Source organism: Pseudopodoces humilis, chromosome 3 (assembly GCF_049639895.1).
Source record: "Pseudopodoces humilis isolate 2021_Gansu_Grassland_sample_001 chromosome 3, ASM4963989v1, whole genome shotgun sequence".
NCBI classification, from domain to species: Eukaryota; Metazoa; Chordata; class Aves; order Passeriformes; family Paridae; genus Pseudopodoces; species Pseudopodoces humilis.
In genome coordinates, this window is record NC_142202.1 from 5,232,726 (window position 1) to 5,253,558 (window position 20,833).

General features: G+C 37.6%; 1 protein-coding gene across 12 annotated transcripts in view; it reads left to right on the forward strand.

Moving 5' to 3' along the window:
* Window positions 1-20,833, forward strand: part of SLX4IP (SLX4 interacting protein) — a 71,790-nt gene that overhangs the window by 39,445 nt on the left and 11,512 nt on the right. For all 12 annotated transcript variants that reach the window (XM_088053880.1, XM_088053875.1, XM_088053878.1 and 9 more), the window contains 2 exons: window positions 14,442-14,519; window positions 16,374-16,462. In XM_088053880.1, the coding sequence (XP_087910006.1) occupies window positions 14,442-14,519; window positions 16,374-16,462 (167 nt within the window). The remainder of the gene's footprint in view (window positions 1-14,441; window positions 14,520-16,373; window positions 16,463-20,833) is intronic.

A 20,833-nucleotide genomic window follows, 5' to 3' on the forward strand; every position in this document is an offset into this window, starting at 1 on the left:
GAGGTCTCTACTGGAGTATGATTTCTGCAACACATGTGATTACATACTTAGATTACATCATCTCTGTACTCATAAATTTTAGAATTCAACATATATTATATGAACTAATTCAATTGGGAACAAGTTCTCTGCTTCTTAAAATGCTTTCCATTGCTGAAAAGGTATATTCCTGTACAATGCTAGTTGGTGGTTGCAGCATTGCATGCTATTGTCAATAATAATGATAAAACACAGGTTATATACTGTATGGTTGGCTTATTACTGCAAAATTTTAGGCATTTATGGGAGCCAGGTTCTTCTGGCATGACATGGGCTTTTTCCCACCTCTCAAGAAGACAGTACCACGTAAGCAAGAGGTGCTTCAGGCCATTAAAGGATTTCCAAACCCTTTTCTTCCTTGCAAGTTGTAACTACATTTTATCCCTTTCAAATATTATTGGTGTTTGTCAAGCACATGAACTTTCAGACCCCTGTACTTTTCTGATTGTGAGTGAACATTAGAGATGGTGGGATCAGAATTTCTAAGGTTTGTTGAGGTTTTTCTTTTATCAAGGGATGTTTTTTATTATTTATTTTTTAAAGTTTCCTGCCTCAGTAAAAGGTAGGTCTTGAAAAATTGATGATTTTATAAAGTAAAATTGCCAGATATAATAGTTGTTTTTATATATGTGGGTAGATGCAACTCTAATTTGAGGGTGTTTTTGAGAATTTAGGGTCTTCTATTTTCTTTCATAACATGAACTTTTCAGTAAAAATACTGGTGTGCTGTTCCAGGGTTGGGAACTGATCTTCTTCTTGACTCTTCCCCTTGTTTCCTGAAAATTAAAAACTTAGGGATATGCATTTGAGGAGGTCATCAGTAATATCAGTGACAGTTTCAGATTAAAGGATATTTACTTTGGATGAGGCAGAATGACTGTTCCATCAGTTTTCTGCAGTTAATCTCACCGTCATTAATTAACAATAAAGAACTAAAGGAAGAAAACAGGCTGTGATAACGAACATTCATGTTAAGCTTCATTTCCAAAGCCAACTTTTTCTCTCAGCCTGCTTTGCTCAAGGCTGTAATTTGTAAGAAAGGAGTGCTTTGTTCAAGTCCAAGAATCAAGTTTCTTCAAGTTCCATTCAAGTCTGTTCTTACCTGGGAAGGAAATAACAGAATAGGTGGGTGTTCACTGGGGCAGCCGGGCCCTGCCTCTGAGGACTGACCCTTTGAGGTGAGCCACAGGGCCAGGAGGCTTTACCAGTTACCTCTTGTGTTCTGCCCTCCTCTCTAGGATCACAGGTTCTGTTTGTAGGTTTCAAGGAGATGCGTTTGGGCACAAATGAAGTGCCACATTCCAGGCCAGTGCGTGGCTGGCAGTGTTTTGTACCACACAAAGGAATGCACGAGCCTGGTACTGGGAAAAGGCTTCAGCTGCAGCTCTTGTTGCATTTGGAGGTTATGAAGAGTTTCTGAGTTCTTCAAGCTCTATGTGGTTTCTTTTGCTCCAAGTTATTCAAGTCTGTGTGGAGTTTCAGTGCTGTAAACCCGCTGCTCTTGTAAGGAGGTGTGTATCTATAGAGGGATCCATCACATGTTTATTAACTGCTTGCTTGGCATTTCCAGTGTCCCAGGTCAGCATTCCACCACTGGCCGTAGTTGCATCTTTTCAAGTCAATTTTAACTAGTTTGCTGTACACACTGCAGGATGTATTCAAAATTTCTTGAAAAGAGGCTTATTAGACCAGTATTAAGATTTTAGACTACCTTTAATGTCAAGGCATGTTATATTAGGTTTCATTTCAGAACTAGAAGCCAAACTACCTTAAGACTTGTTAAGTCTTCTACTTCCTTACTGCTGTAACTTTTGAAGAGAAAATTTTCATCTATCACAGCTTCTTTTTAGTATTAATGTTATATTATGTTAAATATTAATATTATTTGACACTACCTTTCATTTTTGTGGCACTTAATATAAATATCCATGCAAGTTACTTGTTAATTTACGTTTCCTTTTCATTTGAGTTACACCCACACTGCAGTGTGTGGTGGGTCGCATACCAGCTCATTAGGAAATCTGTGGGTGTTACACACAGGAGAAGAAAGAAAGAAGGAAAGAATGGAAAAATGAGAAAAAGTAGCCAAGACAAGCAAGTTCTTCCTATTCTTCCTTCTGTCTGAACAATTTCCACACCCTTCCCAAATGGCCAGTATGAACAATTTGCCAAAGTAAGCTTTAATTTAGTCTTTGGACATAGGCTTTGGTATAAACTCTGTTTCTTGTGTTTAATTAATGTCCAAATGTGTTCCACTTTGTTTTATTTTTTGAAAGAGAAATTTAAAATGGGGTGGATTTTCAAAGGCTGAATTTTGCCTGCATCCAATCTGCATGGCCAAAATCATGCAAGAAGGGCATTGGCCAGGTATGGCTTGTGATTGCATAATTTGAAGTTTCATGTTCCACAGAAAGTGTCTGGCTTTGATCAAGAGCAGTGAGAATTAAGAGGTGACTACAGAGGTCTGAGTAGAGATATTAAATACAGGAGAAATGGCAAAGGGACAACTGAAAATAATAAGGAAGAAGGTAAGGTTCACATGGGCACAGAGGAAACAATAAGGAGAAGTGAAAAAAAAATATGGCTGATAGAAATGTCAATGTTATAAATGGAAGGAAGGAAGAAGGTATATCGTAAACTGACCTTCTTCCCCCATCTTGAGGGAGGAAAAAGTTAACTATGGTTTTCCTACAAGTAATTTTCAGATCTACTCCCATTCCTTCCCTAGCATCCTTGCTGTTTTTCTTGGCTTGAGGGTGGGACATTTTTGCTCTGATTTCAGATCTTTTTATTGTACAGTCTCTTCTACAGTGAAAATAATTAGAGAGCATGCTGTCACATGGCACAATGAGCTCCCAGCTTGATTTTATCTGCTTTCTCTGGGATTCTGTGTATTTTTTTTTGTATGTTTTTAACTTTCTTCTCTCATGAAATGGGGCTTACTCTTATCATGTTTCCTGAGTCTGTCTTTTCACCCAGTTGTTTTTAGCAAATGTGACTGTACTTTATTAACAGGTAGAAGTCTCAAACTTGAAATTCTCAGACATAAACTTCTTGTCAGAAGAAGTCAGCTTACGAAAATGAGAAACTGGAAGAGCTACAAGAGCTGTTATGAGTAGTTCAGCCTTACAAAGATGTGGAGTCAAAGTTCATGTCTTATTTAGTATAAAGAGAAACGCATAAGATGCCGTTTCATAAGAAAATACATTTCTCTTGCTTATGAAACAATTTTTTTGGCTCCTGCAAGCACACAAAAAATATACAATAAATCATGATGGTAAATATTCCAAACTCTTTTGGCCTTGCATTTTAATTTGAACATTATGATGTTTCTAAGGGGAACACCCTTTTCAGACTGCCCCAGTTTGCTTTAGCAGTGTTCCCAACTGCTGTAGGACATGAATTGTGTGAAATACTTGTAGGGTATGTCCCACATTATAGTCTTGTAACAGCAAAACTGACTTATTCCCATCCTCCCAGCTGTTAACTCATGCTCTGCTGTGAAACTGTCTGGTTTGGTTTGAACTAGAATCTTTGCACTTGCCTTGCTTCAACAGCAACTCTACAACTTTTTCATGGGTGTTAACTAGAGGGAGAGTAAGCTGCCATGGGGGTCTGAGGAGGAGGCTTTCCAATGAACTTTGATATTTGGAGTTGCACATTGTAATATCTGTCTCTCAAAAGAATTACATTGCAGCTTCTCTACAATGGACTCATTTATGATTTGTGGCCAAGTCCTGCAGATCTCTGTGAACTTTAAACTTACATTCATCTGTCTGTGACAACAGAACTCCCTGAAGTATGCAGTAACTTATGCAATAACTTATGAAAAATGTTTTGATTAGTATCTTGTACTTAATATTTCCTTGTTTTGCTTTAGATTACTTCCCCCCCCCTTTTTTTTTACAGCCAGATAATGGGGAATAAGTTCACCAAAGCATTTTTCTTATAGAAGATCAAGGTTATATATCTGAACTCTTTCTTTTGTTGTTTTGTTTTCTCAGGGTAATGGGTATTTGACAAGAACAAAAGAAATGTCCGTTCTTACACACTCTTTGGGTGTTTTCTTTTTTTGTGATTTATTTTTTTTCTATATTACCTTAAATTGTAATACAATAGAATTAGGAAAAATTCCAAGAAGGGCAACAGAGATGATCTAAGATGAGGAAATGCAATACAGGGAACAGTTAAGTGTGCCTGGACTCTTCAGCCTGGAAAGTATATAAATTATGGGGAATACAACCAAGATCTGTGAAATAATTTTTTTTCCTCATTCTCTTCCAGTTTGAGAACAAGGGTGTATCAAAAGAAAGGATTGGAAATGCTGTGGTAGGTAGGAGAACTGTGTAAGTCTTTGCCAAAGGATAATAGATATGATAAAGGCTTGTGCTGCATCCACAGCAGCATGGGAGAGTATTCCAGGGAGGGGGCAGAATCTCCTGTGGTGCACTAAAGGTCTGAGTTGAGAGGGCTTGGAGCCTGGCAAAGTATCAGGGAATTAACTACCTGCACTTGGCTCTTGTATTTAGTGTCCGCCTTGTAAGCATTTTACAGCCAAGGTGTTTGGCTAGTTTAGGGACCTTTGGTCTTCCCCTGTGTGGCCTTTCTCACCACTGTGCTCCTCTGAAATTGAGACCTCATTCAGTCAGAGTCAGTGGGTGTCAGAGACTGTGAAGAAGTTCTGCACTGTCTGGACTGAAGCATGTGCCTTTGGAAGGATCTTCTGTTGTGACACTGATACTGATACTGGCAGAGGCCTCAGCGATGGCTATCCCAGTCTTACATGGGCTTTTTGCCGCTGCAGCACCAGCTGGGTTGAATGTGTTCTCCCTGTTTTACTTCTTCCTCTGTGGCAGCTCCCCATGAAATTATTTACGATCTTGGGTAAGAAATGAAATGTTGTACTTATTTTAAAGATGTCCTTAATAAAGTGTTTTATATAGATGGTATGGGATTGAAAAAAACCAACAGAACATTTGTTTAATCTGGTGTATTTTTGTGAAAAGGAAGAATTTGGCCTTAGTTTTGAAAACAGTGTTGACCTCTACCCTTAAAATACTCTCTGCCTTAATGCATTGTATTGCTTTCTCTTGCTTTCATCTTATTTCCATTTCTTTGTCATCTGATATGTTTTTGTTTTTTTTTTTATTTTATGAAAAGAAAGAAACAGTATGGAAATGACTCCAGTTATGTATGTGTGCAAAAAAAAAGTGTTTGCATGCACAAGCAGCTACTCTCTTACATATCTGTGTGAGCTATAAAGGTCTTCCTTTATCATCCAGATATTTCTGCAGAGTGATTTTGCTGTTAGTACTTCAGTTTATGCAATGACACATATATTTATGTAAATTTAAAGTTTATCTTTGGAGTTTTCTTTCTATAGTTAGGCAAAAAATCAGCATCCATTAATCATGTGTCTTTACAAAGTGGAATGGTGTGTCTCAGTTTCCCAAAGTTGGCTGGAAGTTACAAGGTAATTTATCTCTATCAGTTAAAAATGAAATTTAGGGTACTAGTTTGATGCAGGTGTTTCAAGTTAAGCAAGATGAACCCCACCTTTAATTTCTGATTTGATACTCACCTGAGAATATCAAAGTGACTCTCATCTAGGCCAGGGAGCATACCTTTGGAAAGAGCCCTTGGCATGCTTGTTCCAAGTGGGAATTCAGCATTTTTGGAGGGCCCATGAAGCGAATTTGAAAATCTGTCCCTAAGCACTATTTCTTAGTTGACTGCCTTACTCTTCTTTGCAACATCTTTTCCTCTTGGAGGTGCTCTTCGTGTGCGCTCTCTGTAGGTTTTACAGCTTCTCCAGTTCCTTGGAATCAGGAATACAGAAGATGGATTCTCAGTGTCCAGCTCGTGGACCTGTTTTAGCACTAGGCACAGCTGGAAGAGGTGCCAGAGAGGTTTTGGGTTTAAGTGCTCACTGTTTTGGTTAAAATGTTTTGATTTTAAAACTTAACTGGGTTTAATAGCTTCTTGTGTCTTTAGTTCAACTGTGCATTAAATGAGATGAAAAAAAATAAGGATTGATTCTTATTTTGAAACTAATTATTCCTTTTTATAAAAAGTGCTCTTTATTAAATATTTGTAAAGAGAGCAATATTGTTTTAGTTAAAATGTAAGCAAGAAAGAATAGGGATTTGAAATAAAACCTAAAAGAAATGTGATTTCCCTAGAAATGTTCAGAGGAATTTACTTAATTGCAACCAGAAGTTTGACCTGGAAGTGTAACGCTTTGACCTTTTAGCTGTCTGGCTTCCTAAATGTGTTGTTTTGCTGTCTTTAAACTGTGAGAAAATCTCTTTTATACATCTTTAACCCTTGCCTTCCCTAAAAGTCTCAATAAAAGTCTGCAAACAATCACCAGCAAAAGAAAAATTATCGTGATATTTTAAGAAAAGAAAAAAAAAATTGTTGTAGCTATGTATTGAACATTGAAATCCTTTTTATTTTCCTTTTAACTGGATGTAATTGAGGGTATAATTTCACTCGTAAATATGAATAGGAATTTCTTTTAAACTTTCCATGCTACCATATTACACAATAATACTCTTTGTTCTTAAGTTTCATTATCATATGACCAAGGTAGAAATTACAGCTTTTAAAATTGCAAACATTTTTGCGGGTTTATTCATATTTGGAAAATTTTTATAAGCCTTTATGGGAATCTGTCCAGATAGTGATGGAGGGCCAATTCCTGAAAAAAAAAAAAGTGCCTCTTTTCTCTATTAGTAGTTTATTGAGAGCAATTCTGGATATTTGAATCACCACTGAGGACCAGGTATGGTGTGCTTATTATGCATGAAGTATTTCTGTACACTACAAAGGCACAGTGGCAGAGCACAAACAAAACTAACCCAACAAAGCTTTGCAGGGTCCATGCCTTAATTTAGTAAAAAAAAAAAAGATAATTAAATAAAAATTTAGTAGTGTAGAAAATAATAAAGACTTCTACTTGAAAATGGGAGGAAAAAAGTCCAGTGTAATCTTGACTTTGTTGTGGACTTAGAACTTGATGTATCCATCAGCTTCAGACAAATCAGAGATGTTCTAATGCACAGCAAACTGCACATGTTCATGGAGAAACATTCCATATTCACTGTACAAATCCATGTTTAAATGCCAAAACTTGCTTTAGAGGGAATAGAAGATGACAGTTTTGTGATTGTTTACTGAGTATTTCTCTTTATCCTTTAATTAAGATGTTTACTTTGGTGGGGGTTTTTTATGTGCAGAAATGTGGATCATAGAATATGGGCAATGTCTGTCTTTTGTCTGCTGTTTTCTTGCCATAGCAAAAGACAGGATTGTGGAATTTGGTCTTTTGCATTGAAGACCTTAAATTTGCTATTTAGTTTTGAGGAAGAGTGTTCTGTGTACTTTTTTATTTTAGTTTTTTTTCATGTGGCATCTGTTAAGCTGATGTCAGAAATTAAGGCTGCTGAGCTGTGCCATTCAGGTGGTCCCTTATAACACCATCTTCTTGAGTGAGCTAAAATGAGTGGTTTTATACAAATCACTTTGCAGTCATTCTCCAGCTCTTTGCACCAGAACCAGAGCTGAGCTGGTGGCAGTGGGCAGATGATCACAGGCATGGTTGTTCTTGGTCTCTTTTGGTGGTATCCTCTTTGAATCAGAGCTTGTGAGAGCCGAAGGACATAGAGACTTCTTTGGAAATAGAGCCTTTCAGCAGCTGACTTAATTAGGGTCTGTTTGCCAGCATTTAAAAAAAGAAAATATAGAAGGCTCTATTGTGGTACTTTCCACCTATTTGCTATTCTCCAGAATTTCATTCTGTTCTGGGTTGTTGCAAATCTAACAAGAGTCTGTTGTGTGAAAAGACAAAAACCTGTGAACCTCTGGCGCAACTTGCTTTATTCACACAACAGCATGAAACTGCAGGTTCAAGTCCACACATGTCTCTTAGAACTCACATTCTTTTGAAGTGTCCTCTAGATGGTACAGTAGAAAAGGAGGTTATGCCCATCAATATCTACGTCTTAGCTTCACTGGGATATCCTAACAGGAATCGTCAAAAAAAAAAATGAAATAAAATAATATTTTTTGCTATATATCAAGATCACCTTTGAAAGGACTATTTTCATGTTTGAGCTGCTTCTTTAAAGTTCTGCTGAATATACGTGCTCCTCATTGCTTTTTCCCTCTCATTCTTCCCCATCATATCTCCAGTGGCAGTGTTGGACTTTTTCACAAAGCCCAGAGGTGCTGTAGCCCTGGGATACAATATATTCCTGACATTTTTGGTGACCCTTACCTAGAGACCATTATAGGTGGAAGAAAGTCTGGGCATTTGTGGGAGCTTTAGGGTTAAAAGCCTTTCCTCTTGGGGGTAAAAGTTTTGCAGAAGTTATTTCCTATTGCCAGGGAAAAAAGAAATAGAGCCTGGAGACCTGTGAAAGGTTTGATTGACTTTATTTAAAAATCTTTCAGCATCATAATATTAGCACCAGTGATTTTTCTGTTCTAATGAACAGTAAGGGGAATGAATCATGTCTGATAAATTCCAAGAGTCTCATTTCCACATTTTGGTTGAGTTTTTGTGCTTGAAGAAACTTTGTTTTGTCAAGATCCCTCACACTTTAAATACAAAATCTTCCATTTCAAGTACTTCATGGCATCAAAAAATTCCATGCAGCTCATGGATTTTTTTCAAGGAAAAACCACAGAGACAGGCTGAAAGGACATATTTTGTGAAGGAGGCATGTGCTGTATTATGCATTCCCTAGCATGCTGAGTCAAACTTGGGTCCATCACAGTGTCTGTGTCTCATTTGAGCCAGAATCTGCCTTCCTTTTATCACTGTGAGGAGTTCAGTGATGTGAGTGATTGGCCTGTTTGGGTAGAGCTGTGTCTGGCCAGTTGTGGGATGTCCTCATCCCGATGTGCTAAAGTGGCACTGGGGAGTTTAACTGAACTCCATCCAGTACAGACACTTTGAAGATACTTCAGCTTCTCCTGGGCTGCTGACTTGTCAGACTGTGTTTACCCAGGGTTTGTTTTCCAGTTCTCTCTGCCTTTTGGCTGGTAGCAACAGATGCCTTTCTCAGCCTTTCTCTTGGTCGTTGTGCTCATTCCAGTGGTTAAAGAAGTCCAGGCACGTGGCTTTCTCTGGAATACAGAGTAGATGTTCAAAACAGGGAGCATTCCTAAATAGCTTTCAGTTTGTGCCCGTCACATGCAATTAATAATGTTCTTATTGAGTCTGAGAACAACAAAAGGGTGAAATGAAATCTTGTGTTCTGTTGGAAAACAGTTGTCTGTGGTAAAGGTGCACTGACCATCAAATCTATTGCTCTACATTTATCTGCTTGAATGCCTTGGCAGGTGCTGCTGGCTGTTACTTCTCATACATTATGAATGGGTATGGATTTTCCAGGAATGGATCAGCCTTCTTCTCCATCCTTAAGTATTAGTGAGGGGAAGATGGTCTTTTTTCTTCAGAGCTGGTGTGTTCCCAGGACCTCCATCAGAGACATTAATCATCTTGCAGCCAGATGGTCTCAGATGTGCTTTTCTTCATTCTTTCCTTCAGAACAGTACTGACAGCCAGCCTAAGGAATGCCTTATCCTGGATCCAGTTTGGCCAGGATAGTTCTGATTTTGCAGTGAATTCCGCACCTCTCCTGCTAGAGGAGAGCCCTACAACCCTACTGTAGGATTTTACAAAATGGTTCAGTCCAGTTTTGCAGTTTGTGGCTCATACTCTGAATGGTTTAGATAGTGGGCTGTGTCCAGGATATCCAGGTTCTGATAGCAGGGAGGATTCTTCTAGGCCTTCCTTTCTTGATCACACTTCTTAAAAGGTTAATCTCTTTCTTCCAGTCAGGGACCCTGTTCCCAGGTAAGAACTAAATCTTGTCCCCAAGTCCTTGGTGGGAAGGATTTCTCACCTATTTGTGTTGGCAACTGGCCTGTGTTCAGAAGATTTAGCAGGTAGAAGAGCAGCAGTAATTCTAAAAACCAGTGAAAGAATAAGGTGAAAAAAAAAATCAGCAATCTAGTTTTGTCTGTACTTGGTTTAAGATACTGTAAGGCACCTGGAAAAAGACAAAGGCAAATTCCATCCCTGAATTTATTTGCAGGTACAAGAGTTGGTAAGGTCAGACCCTGCAGCAACACTCACTCAATACTACACCCAAGTATTTTTTTGTCCATTCTTCAGGTATATCAATTTAATTTTCCTTGGGTATTAAACTTCTTTTTACAAAGCTTATGGGCTTGATGTTATGTTTATCAGTACACGTTTTCCTGTGTACTCACAGTAATCATCTTCTTTGAACTGAAGGCAGAGTGTGTGGAAAGAATGGATGCCATCCTAACATGTTTCAGTTGTTTGGAAGCCCATTCTCTACTGTATAACAGTTCGAACTGGGTGAAGATTCTTGTTTAAAAAATATCAAGTGGATTCTAGAAAAAGCTTTGGAAATCTCAGCACCATTTAGAGGGGATGTCATGCATCTGCTGTCCCTATCTGAGATTTGGCTTTAAACTTAAATGCCAATATTTTATTTGAATCTCTTCCTAATTAGAAATGGCAGACTACTGTGCAGCACATGGTGTGGAGTTGGACATTTTTGGGAAGGAAAGCTGCACAATTAACAGTAGGTTTAGAATGAAATGTTCCCTTTTTTGTTTTGTTTACAAATGATCAGGACTTTTGATTCTGTGGTGAATAATTTTAAATGGAGAAATATGAGTGCTAAAAAGCAGTGTAATAATATGTCTGTAGAGCACTTTGAAGATGAAAAGCTCTGTATACTGTAAACATTATTACTGGTATAGCCTATTCTGTGTGGAAAAATTAAACAAGCGTGAGCTAAGTGTAGATTTTTTTAATGTACAATTTAGTGTTTCAGAAAGTCTAATGCACTCATGTATTTACTTTCACACTGCAACATTATAAATTTATCCTCTTATATTTTTAATGTGTGTGTTGCAATGATTTACTTCATTGTTACTTTCCAAAAGTAGAGTCCCATCCTAATCCACAACAACCATTCAGAAATGTGAAGTGTTTAGGCTGGGAGGGAAAATAGGTACGATATAAAAATACTGTGTGATGAGAAATAGGTGCCTGTCAGATATGGAAATATTTTGGGGGCAGTTGGCCTTAGGCTTGTGCTGTGGCTTTGGACAAGACTGAAGTAGGGAGCCAGGCAGGTGCCAGATCATGCTGGGGAGTGAACACCTGCCAGGCTGCTCCAGATAACTCAGCAGCTCAGAGACATTTTCCCAGGCTCCCAGCTGAATGGTCCATAATAGCCGTGGGAGAGGGCTTCCCACTGCTCCACACTGCACCACAGCCGCCTCTTGGCAGCCTTCTGGAAGCTCAAGTCAGCCTGGCTGTGTCTCCTTTGGAAAACAAGTGTCGCTGGATAGTCTTACAGGAGAGTTGGTGTTTGATACTTCCTCTTGGTGTGGTGGGACTCTGAAATACAACAAGCAGGGCAAATTACTGTTGCCTTAAAAGGCAGCACTCACTGGTGCCTATTTCAGCTGAAACTGAACTGTGGCTTTTCTAGAACCACTTTTATGCAGTCTCCTTTTGGGTTTCAGGGTCTGTTTACTTCTTTGGGGTTGATTTGTTTGGTTGGTTTTGTTTTTCTTGTTTGTTTTTGGACCCTGGATCTGATGATTTAGAGTGCCCAGCTTTGAAACAAGAAAAACAAAACCTCAAGTCACTAAATACAATTTTATTTCTGCCTGTGTGGTGGTAATCCACAAAGGGAGTTTTGTCTGTGTTGGATGGTGAAGAGGAAAGTGAAGATGGGATCAACTAAGTTTGCTGAGCCCAAGATGTGAGAACTTTCTATGTTACTGGAAGAAGAATTGTCTGTAACTGACGTTCAAACTTCTGTGTTGTGCTCAAAAGAATTTAGTGATTGAGGATTTGGTACATAGCAGTTGGTCTGTTCTTCCATGAGATCATGAAGAGTTTTAAACTCATGCTGAGTGTGTAGAAAGTTTAAAAAGTTGTGAGTCGCATGGGGTTCTTGGATAAGAATGTTTTCTTGTGGGTCTTATTTTTAAGTTTCTTTTTTCAGGAAGCAGAATAGTTAATTGGATAATATATTTCCCCAGAAGGAAGCTGAAAGAGGATATCACGATTTTTTTAGTTCTGCAATAACTTTGACTTTAAAGCTAGGGGAGTTCTTCAAACTCCAGATGATTACAGAGTAAATCATATGTCATGTACATGAGGGTTTAAAAACATTTAATGAGTGTAGCTGTGTGATACTTTCAAAATGCAGGTATTTTAAATGTAGTGCTTTTCTCAGACTTAGCAACGAGTAACAGCATATATCTGTTCAGGCCTTTCTAGCAAATTAGTAAATAATCATGGAAACTAAAATGATTTTTTAGTGTTAGTCCCTCTGGGCTGAGCTTATTAGCTCAGGTGCAGTTCCCTGTGAAGGCTTTATAAGACTTTCAGACTTGAGCTGATGCTGCAAAATTAGTTTGTAGAGGTGTCTTGATCTCTTACATAATTATTTTGTCAGATCTGAGGTAGGTTCTCTTCCACAGAACAGTAGCTGGCTGAATCAAGGGCCTCTAAGGAGAATTTGAAACTGTCAGTCAATCACATGCAATTAAACACTTAACCTCTCAGAGAATACCAGGACAGCAAGAAAAATAAACAGATATAGATGTCACTGATCTATAAAAGAATTTCAAGAACAAAGTGTCCTGCTTTTCCTGTGAAAAACAAAGATTCACGCTTTTTCATTTTAGATTCCTATAAAAAAAAATAAAACAAAATGTGTGGAATATCACCAACAAATGGAGGTAGAAAGAAAAACTTTTAATATTTACTGTCTGAAGATTTGTTTTCCAAGTTGTATTTTTAGGAATGGTACTTTCTCAGCTTTCCAAGGTCACAGTGGAGAATGTTGTTATCACACTAATAACTTATTGATGTACAGGGCAAATTCTTTGATTTGACTAAGCCTACTAGTGGTGATAAAGAATTGTAGATGCCAAACTGGAAATAGCTGAAAGTAATTTTCCTTAATTGTTCTTTTAAGTAAACAGTTAATAAAGCTGGTGGATTCCATCCAAATTTTTCTCTAGTGCTCATCATTTTCAAGGGATGGTTCAACTTGTCACATCTTGACTCGATCTCTAAAAGGAAGTCAAATTTTGGGTGTCTTCCTGAGGGGAAGGAAAAAAGATGGCTGATAAATTTCAAAGGGATTGATTGTGATTGATAACTGTAGTTCTTAATGAGAGCTCAAGAGCACTTGGTGAGCTGCAGAAGAACTTGTAGAAATAGGAGAGTGGGAGACCCTTCAGCAGGACATGTATTTATACTTACAGATAAGGCATGACTTGGCACTTGCTCAGTAGGGATTGAGACTGCAACAAGCAAGCTTTCCTTCTTTTTTAATTGATTAGATTATTAAAACAGCAGTAGCACTTAATATTCTAACTTATCTGTGCTAATTGCACCTAAGGTAGCTGACTGTCTTCAAAGCATCAATAATTTAAGTCTTGCATGCCCCATCCAAGTTAGGGGAAATATCACCAACCTTATTTCACACTTGGATTTCGGTGAGGTGCACAGGGAGACTGGGGAGGATGAGTCACAGGTGTCAGCTTTTTTCACTTTCAGTGGGAGTCAGATTGCTTCATACCTTCATGAATGAAGTGCTAACTGATTTATCAGGGTCATTTGGGAATTTAAGTAGAACAAAAGTAAAAGCTGATTTCCTTGGTCTAATACTCTCTTAGCCATAATGTAATCTTTTTTGTCCATTTCCTACTCTGCTGATGCACAAAGGATTTCTGTCATTCTAGGAAATAGAAACTGAAAAAGCCTCTGGAGGTTACAGGTACCTGCCGAGTCAGCCAGGCCAGCTGGGGCTGCTGTACTGAGGAGTTCAAATGTGGGCATTTCTCACCTCATTCAATGGAACTGTAGAATTAAGCCCTTTCATGTTTGGGTTTCTTAGTAGTTATCTATTTATTTATTTTTTTTTCTACCAGGTCTGTCACCTTCCTCTAGAAGGCACTCAAGTAAATGGATATCTGTAGTGTTCTTGTAGAATGTGTATGAAAACATGACACCACACTATTAAGCAAATGACACATCTGATCAATTAAATAATTCCATTTCTGTGGTTGGATTCCAAAACTTGGTGGTTATTAATTTGTGTTGATTTTTTTCCCTGTTTCAAGCACTAATTTCTTGATATTTAAGTATGAGAATTCAGCAGTTTCTTTTGAAAAATATTCCATTAAAGTTACTTTTCCTTTGTACTGTTGAGCTGCTGCTGCTTTCTCTCAATCTGGTTTTAGCAGATGTGCAGCACTTTGAGACCAGAATGCCCAAGATACCCTTACACTTAATATTATCCCTTTGTTTTATGTTGCAGCCAACAGTTTGCACATTACTGCCTACTTTATGAAGAGATGGGTTAATCTCCGTTGTGCTCTAGGGAAACGTTATCGTGGTAAGAAATCAGTTTCTTACAGAGTTACTTAGAAGAGGAAGAAAGGGAACATAACTACTAAGGCTCTGTCAGATTTTGGTCTACTTAAATCAAAATTTCTTCCAGAGCTTGGGTTTTTTGGTGGGGTTTTTATGTTTGTTTTTTACAAAGAAGATTTCCCAAAAACAAAAAATAAAAGGAGTGTTTCGTGAGATAAGATGGATTTTTGGTTTTTTTTTTAATTTAATTTTAAATTGGTGTATACCTTGCCCCAGGGTAATCAGCTAAGCCCCACCAAATTCTGTAAGTATGATGAGACTCAGCATTTTCCTGAGTCTCTGCAGGGTGAATCAAGCAGAGGTTGCAGCATGAATCACTTCATTATTGCTCAGTGTCTTGTGACATCAACATGCAGTACAAGTGTATGCAGGAAAGGCTTTTGTTCACCTCACAGCTATAAAATCTTGACGTAGGTGATGTCATTGGACCAGATCTTTTCTTCATGTTTTCTCTAGCCAGGATGCTCTGGAAGGAAGGGAGATCAATCCTCTCCTGTCAACAGCAACGCAAAAGAGCTGTAACGATCACTGCCCTCTGCACCAACCTCTTGGCATCAAACAAAAAAAAAGAAAAATCCTTAAAAATACTGAATAATTGAATGGATATTTTAAAATAATTTACTGTTTTTCATGATATTCATAAACATTTAAATATGTCTTCAAATGCCAACTGGTTATTTTGTAAGTCCATACTGGCTGAAGAGATCAGTGGTAAATGTTTCATCAAACATGTCCTGTTAGAATAGAATTGCAGAGTGTCTGCATTGGAATCTCAAAATTGTTTGATGTCTGTTATATTTGAACTGTTCTAAAACATCAATGAATACGAAAAGACACCTGCATTTTACTAGCCAGCAGATGAGATTGTTATAAAATGTAACAATAAAAACATGTTACTGGAAGCAACTTGTCCTACTCTTCAATTCTACAAAAAAACATCTGTGAGATCAACGTCGTAGATTTTTTTCTGGAAGCCTTGTCTCTTTCTTGTCCTGCAAAAATAGAGTATTATGGCTTTGTTTTGAAATATTAAAAACTTTAAAAATTATTCTCTTTCTATAAAAAAAACAAAACCCAACAGCAACAACAAAAAAATAGAGCTGAAAATATGAAGATACTGATCTGGAAATAATTCCATACATTAACCAGAAAATATCCACTTGTGCTCTTCCCATAGCATTGCAGGTACTGAATAAAGCTTTGTCTCATCTGTTCTAATCTGGGAACCCTTCAATTTTTAATCCTCTGTAAAAAGAAACTTTGTTGTGTTCATAACAAACATGTGATCTTGAGTAAAATGTGTAATTCAGTAGTAGTTAACCAATTTGTTTAATGACTTAAAAAATCTCTGTAGTCAGAGTGTGAAACACTCTGCCCTGGCCTTATGCTCAGGTTTGATGCCAAGCCCTGATTGAATGTTGTTCTGGGTTAAAAACCTCATTTACAGCTTTTGTGATGAAAAGACTCATCACCAGAATAGCACAAAAGAAATCCTTCTTAAGTGGTTTGCCTGTTGGTTCTGTCTGGTCCTCATGTCCAGAGATGCAGGTGGACTCATTTGCAACCATGACTGTACTCTTGGGAACTCAATTTATTCTAGTTATTGATTTTTTGAAATGCTTTATAAAAACAAAACAAAGGAGGAGTGGCATGTTGAAGAGAGTAAGTAAGAAGCTAGAGGGGTGCGTGAAATGAGTTAGTGTGCAATTAAAAAAATGTCATTTTGTGTATTAAAATAACATGTATGTTGTTGTTATGAGTGGTTTTGAAAGTGGTTATGATTTTTTTAATCCTCTTTTCAATTCTTTTTATGTAGACCTTCGTGTGTTTCCAGAGAAATTTATCGTGTGTGTCAGTAAACTTGACTTCGATCCAAGTGCTTGGACATTTGACAGTGGTGGATTGGTAGGTACAAAACTGTTCTATAAATTTTTGAGGGTTTTTAATAGAAATGAGGTGCATGTTTATATATATATATATATATATATATATTTGTTTATATATTTGTTGCTGTCATCAAAGTCATGTGAACAGTTGAGCCTAAATATTCAAAAGGGCATCCTGAAATGAGCCTAAGGCAAGCAAAAATGGGAATTTTGAAAGCTCAGCATTTTCTGAGCCTTATAGGTCTTGGAGAAAAAACCCATGTGTTTAGAAAGGGTATGGTTTTAGCACCTTGATTTAAGCATTTTTTTCTTTTATGTTTTATCCTTGTAACATTTTACTTTCCAAAATTATAATGTAGCTGTTCCCAATGTCCACAGGTTTCTTGTATGTTTTCTTAGCACTTGTTCTGCATAGCAACTCAAGCAGATCAGTGCTGGCCCTACTGGGAAAAAAAAAAAAATCCCCAAACATTTATGGAGGAAAAGGCACTGGTGTGTGGTTAAATACCATAAGCAATTCTCCTTAAATATTTCATCCTGAAGACTTCATCAGGGTCAAAGGCTTCTGAATTTTATCCTGCAGTTAAGTGCTGATGGTCTCAGGAGTGCTCACATGGGCCCAGGTGCTGCTCTATGGCTCACACTGAGGGTCACAATTACACCCTGAGGTCTGGGTGGATTTTAGGAGTTGATCTTACACGCATTAAAGTGTATTTGACCCTTGAAAAAACGTGTTTTCTTTTACTCGTTCAACTCCTTTTTTTTTTTTTAATACCAGGCAGGGTGTTCATATTTATAGTGCTAAATGCAGATTTTCTTGGTGTCTTGATGTACTAGCTTGGTACATACCCTTAAGTGTCAAAGTATCAAGCAAATGTTTTTTGCACTCTCAGAAAAAAATGATCTTCCTGCTCGAGAAGTACTTTGCTCTTCTGAAACTTATTACTTTTTCAGTATTGTCTGGAAAACTACTTAATGCTTGAAGTAGAAAATTCAATCTCTGTATTTTGGCTGAGAAATAATTATTGGGTTCTTTTCTTGCTTAAGTAACTCTTATGAGATATCCAATTCCCTCATTTGGTATTTTTAATCTTTCTATAAAATAAGAGTTGGGAAGTTTTCTTTAGTTTTTCTTGTGATTTTGTGTGGGAAGGAGAAGGCAAATTTAAAAATTCGATGTTAAGGACTTCAGCTCTACTATTTCAAAATTAGATCCTGATCTGTGGAAACTCCTTGTTGTTTAAAAGGCAAGTTTAAACACTTTTATATTTATAAAGAAAATATCTCTTAGTGAGCTGATAACCTAATCGATAATAAAGTATTGGGAGTTTGCTTTGCTTACAGATGCAATGTGTGTGCACAGACCTGGCTGGGATGGTCCCTGTAGTGTGTTGGTAGGAGGGAGTTAGAGAAAGCTTTCCCTTAGCATCTTCCCTGATCTGAAGAACTTGGCAAGATAGGAGCAGACCCTCAGCAAATGTTTTGGAGCATCTGTTTAATTCTTACCACTCGAAGGGTCCACTCCAGACTGCTTTGTTGTTCCGGGATTCCTACAGCATGTTAGGACCAGATTTGTCATATACTCCAGTTGAGTACTTTGCCAGACTGGGGGAGTGTTTGATTGCCACTGAGAGTTTTTCAAGTTTTTGGCACTCCAGAAGAAAGGCAAAGAATCTGTACTTTGTGTGTGTCTGCTTTTCTCCGTGCAGTTGAGCCATGAGTAGGCTGGAATTCTAAACTCTGCCCTACAGAAGACCACCCAGAAGACCTTTTTGTTGATACACTCTGCAGATTCTGTCATGGGCTGAAAATGAGGCTGTGTTTTGTTTTCTTCTGTATGTTGTTTGGGTTTGAATAATGCCACAGTGTTGCATGCAAGTTCTTTTAAACCTTTAATCAGCTCACACCCTTGGATTTGAGGGCCTGTTTGTGTTTTACAAAAGCAGTTAGCTGTACATTAATGGAAACTTTGTCACTTTCCTGTGTTGCTGTGACTGTGATTGACTTTGTCAAGACTTAGTGATTATGTATTAAAACTGTTTTCATGCTGGTTTATGGTCTAGGTCAAGCTTTCATTCCTGAGCTCTATCAAGACAAATTTGGCTCAGTGTTCCCCTTTCCCATTACCTGGAACCAGTTTTATGTCAGCTTGGTGCATGTTGCCTTCATTCACTGCAGCTCTCTTCCTTCACCTGTCTTCAGCCCTTTATTCTTTGCCTTTTCACTGCTTTTTAGGCTGTTCTGTGTATCTCTGAAATAGGCTGTGCTTAAACCACAAGTTTCAAGGGATGTAGCTAGCTGTGAAATGAAGTTTTTATGTCCTGCACCTTAGGAAAGATTATAATTAGATTGCTTTTGATATATTCACAAGCACAAACCTCAGCATCAGTTGCTGGGAGAACCAATTTTAATCCTTCTGTGATGCTTCATGTAAGACTAAGGTTAGGGTGGATTAGACAGTCTCTGTGAAATTAGCTTTAAGCATAAACTAATAAAATATTTGAGAGCACCTCTAAGGAGCAGAGATGAAATAAAATAGAAGAAAATCTATCGATATGTAATTTTCTAGGATATACTTATAAATGGGTGTGTCTGTGGTTATGTTTAAAACTCAGGCTGCAGGCAGTAATAAGCATTTTGGAAGAAGGGAAATCTCTAGTAAAGAAACAATATAGCTAGTTATTGAAATTACATAAGCAAATGGGAAGTCTTAAGGAAAAGATGGAAGAATAGGCTGAGTGATTAATGCAAAGTTTAAACATAAAACCATTGTTTCCTGTTTTATCAAACTGTGTTTATAATCTTGAATAGTTTTATCTTGAAAAGAAGACAGATTTGAGAACATGGCAAAAGAGGAAACTCAAGGAATTATATAAGACCTCTGGAGAGATTAGTCATCTTTGTCAGTGACGACATTTTCTCGATTATTATCATGTGGAGAGCTAAAATGGAAAATTGGAAATGGATTATCTGGAGAAATGGTGGAAATGGAAATGGGTGGAAGGCTTATGAGCATTTGAAAATGTGCAAACAATGGAGTACTCATTGATAACCACATCGGCTTTATACCAGAATCTATGAGAGGAAGCACTTCTAGGGCAAGCATGTAGGAGGTTAAGCTAAAGATGATGTTGAAGTGGAAATTTGAAATTACTATTTGAGTAAAATCAGAAAAGAAAGTGGGGAGTAGGAGATCCTGTCTTAATTAAAAAGGTCTCGGGGTTTCCACTGAGCCTTGTTAAGTTACAGAGGATAATACACAAAAATAAAGGTTCTTTTCCAGCAGAATATTGCTCTTTAAAAACCAAAACAACAAAAAAACCAAACCCTCACAGGTACACATGGAGAAAAAGGTGCTAAAGATGTGCCTGGAGTTTTTAAATCCCCAGCAGGGGAATAAACTATTTAATCTTCATACATGTCTGATTTATAAATTGTGTCGTTGTAATACTCTTCAGGAGCATTAGAGAATTCTTATTCTTAAAACTCTTAAGAGCCTTAGTGGCAGGGTTTGCTTGGGTTTTGGTTATGCTGGGAAGAGGCTGCTGGTTCTTTCATGCAAACATGAAACTTAGCTGTAATTAACAGATCTGTCCCACTGGAGTGTATGCTGCTGGAAGAGTGTGTCTATTGGAATGTAGAACAAAAACTTCAGATAGCAGCAATTTGTAAAGATTAGTACAGGACTTTATGTGGAATTTAGTTATCTTAAATGCTTTAAAGACTTATTGTTAAGTGATATCAGATTGGGTAGGGGAAGAAGGAAATGCTGTGAAATAGAATTGCACAATTCACACTGTAAGTACAAATCTTGGCATGTGTGTATATCTATATATGTGTATAAAATGTCACAGTGAAACTGCTGTGCTGGTGGGCTACTACTGAAAAGGTCACTCCACATCCCCTCTACATCCAGCTACATATTCCTTTCCTTTCTGGTTACAATGGACCAAGTGATTCTTCAGTTGAGAATGAATTAGTTCATTGACTTGATCTAGCAGAAAATTATTTATTTGTTAAGTTTCTCTGTTTTTCATTGGAGGATTAGTTTTCCATCATGTCAGTTCACTCTCACCATCCATCTCATCCTGTACCCACACACTGGCCAATTGTGATGCAAAAAAACGTTGTAGGAGCACACAGCCAGGATTTGGATGAATGGAGCCAAAGCAACCTTTAGGAGCAGCTGAGATTTACCTGGGTTTGAAAGGAGCATCCACAACATGTTAATGTTACATTTCTTGTGATATTTGTTTTGTTGCTGTTTTTTTTATGTCACTATGCTTTTTTAATTTTTATAAAATCTAGTTTTCTGGGATTTTAGAAAATGTGCTGAGTTCTTTTCAGTCATTATAGGAAACAGGAGAAAAACATTAAGCTGCAGTTGGTA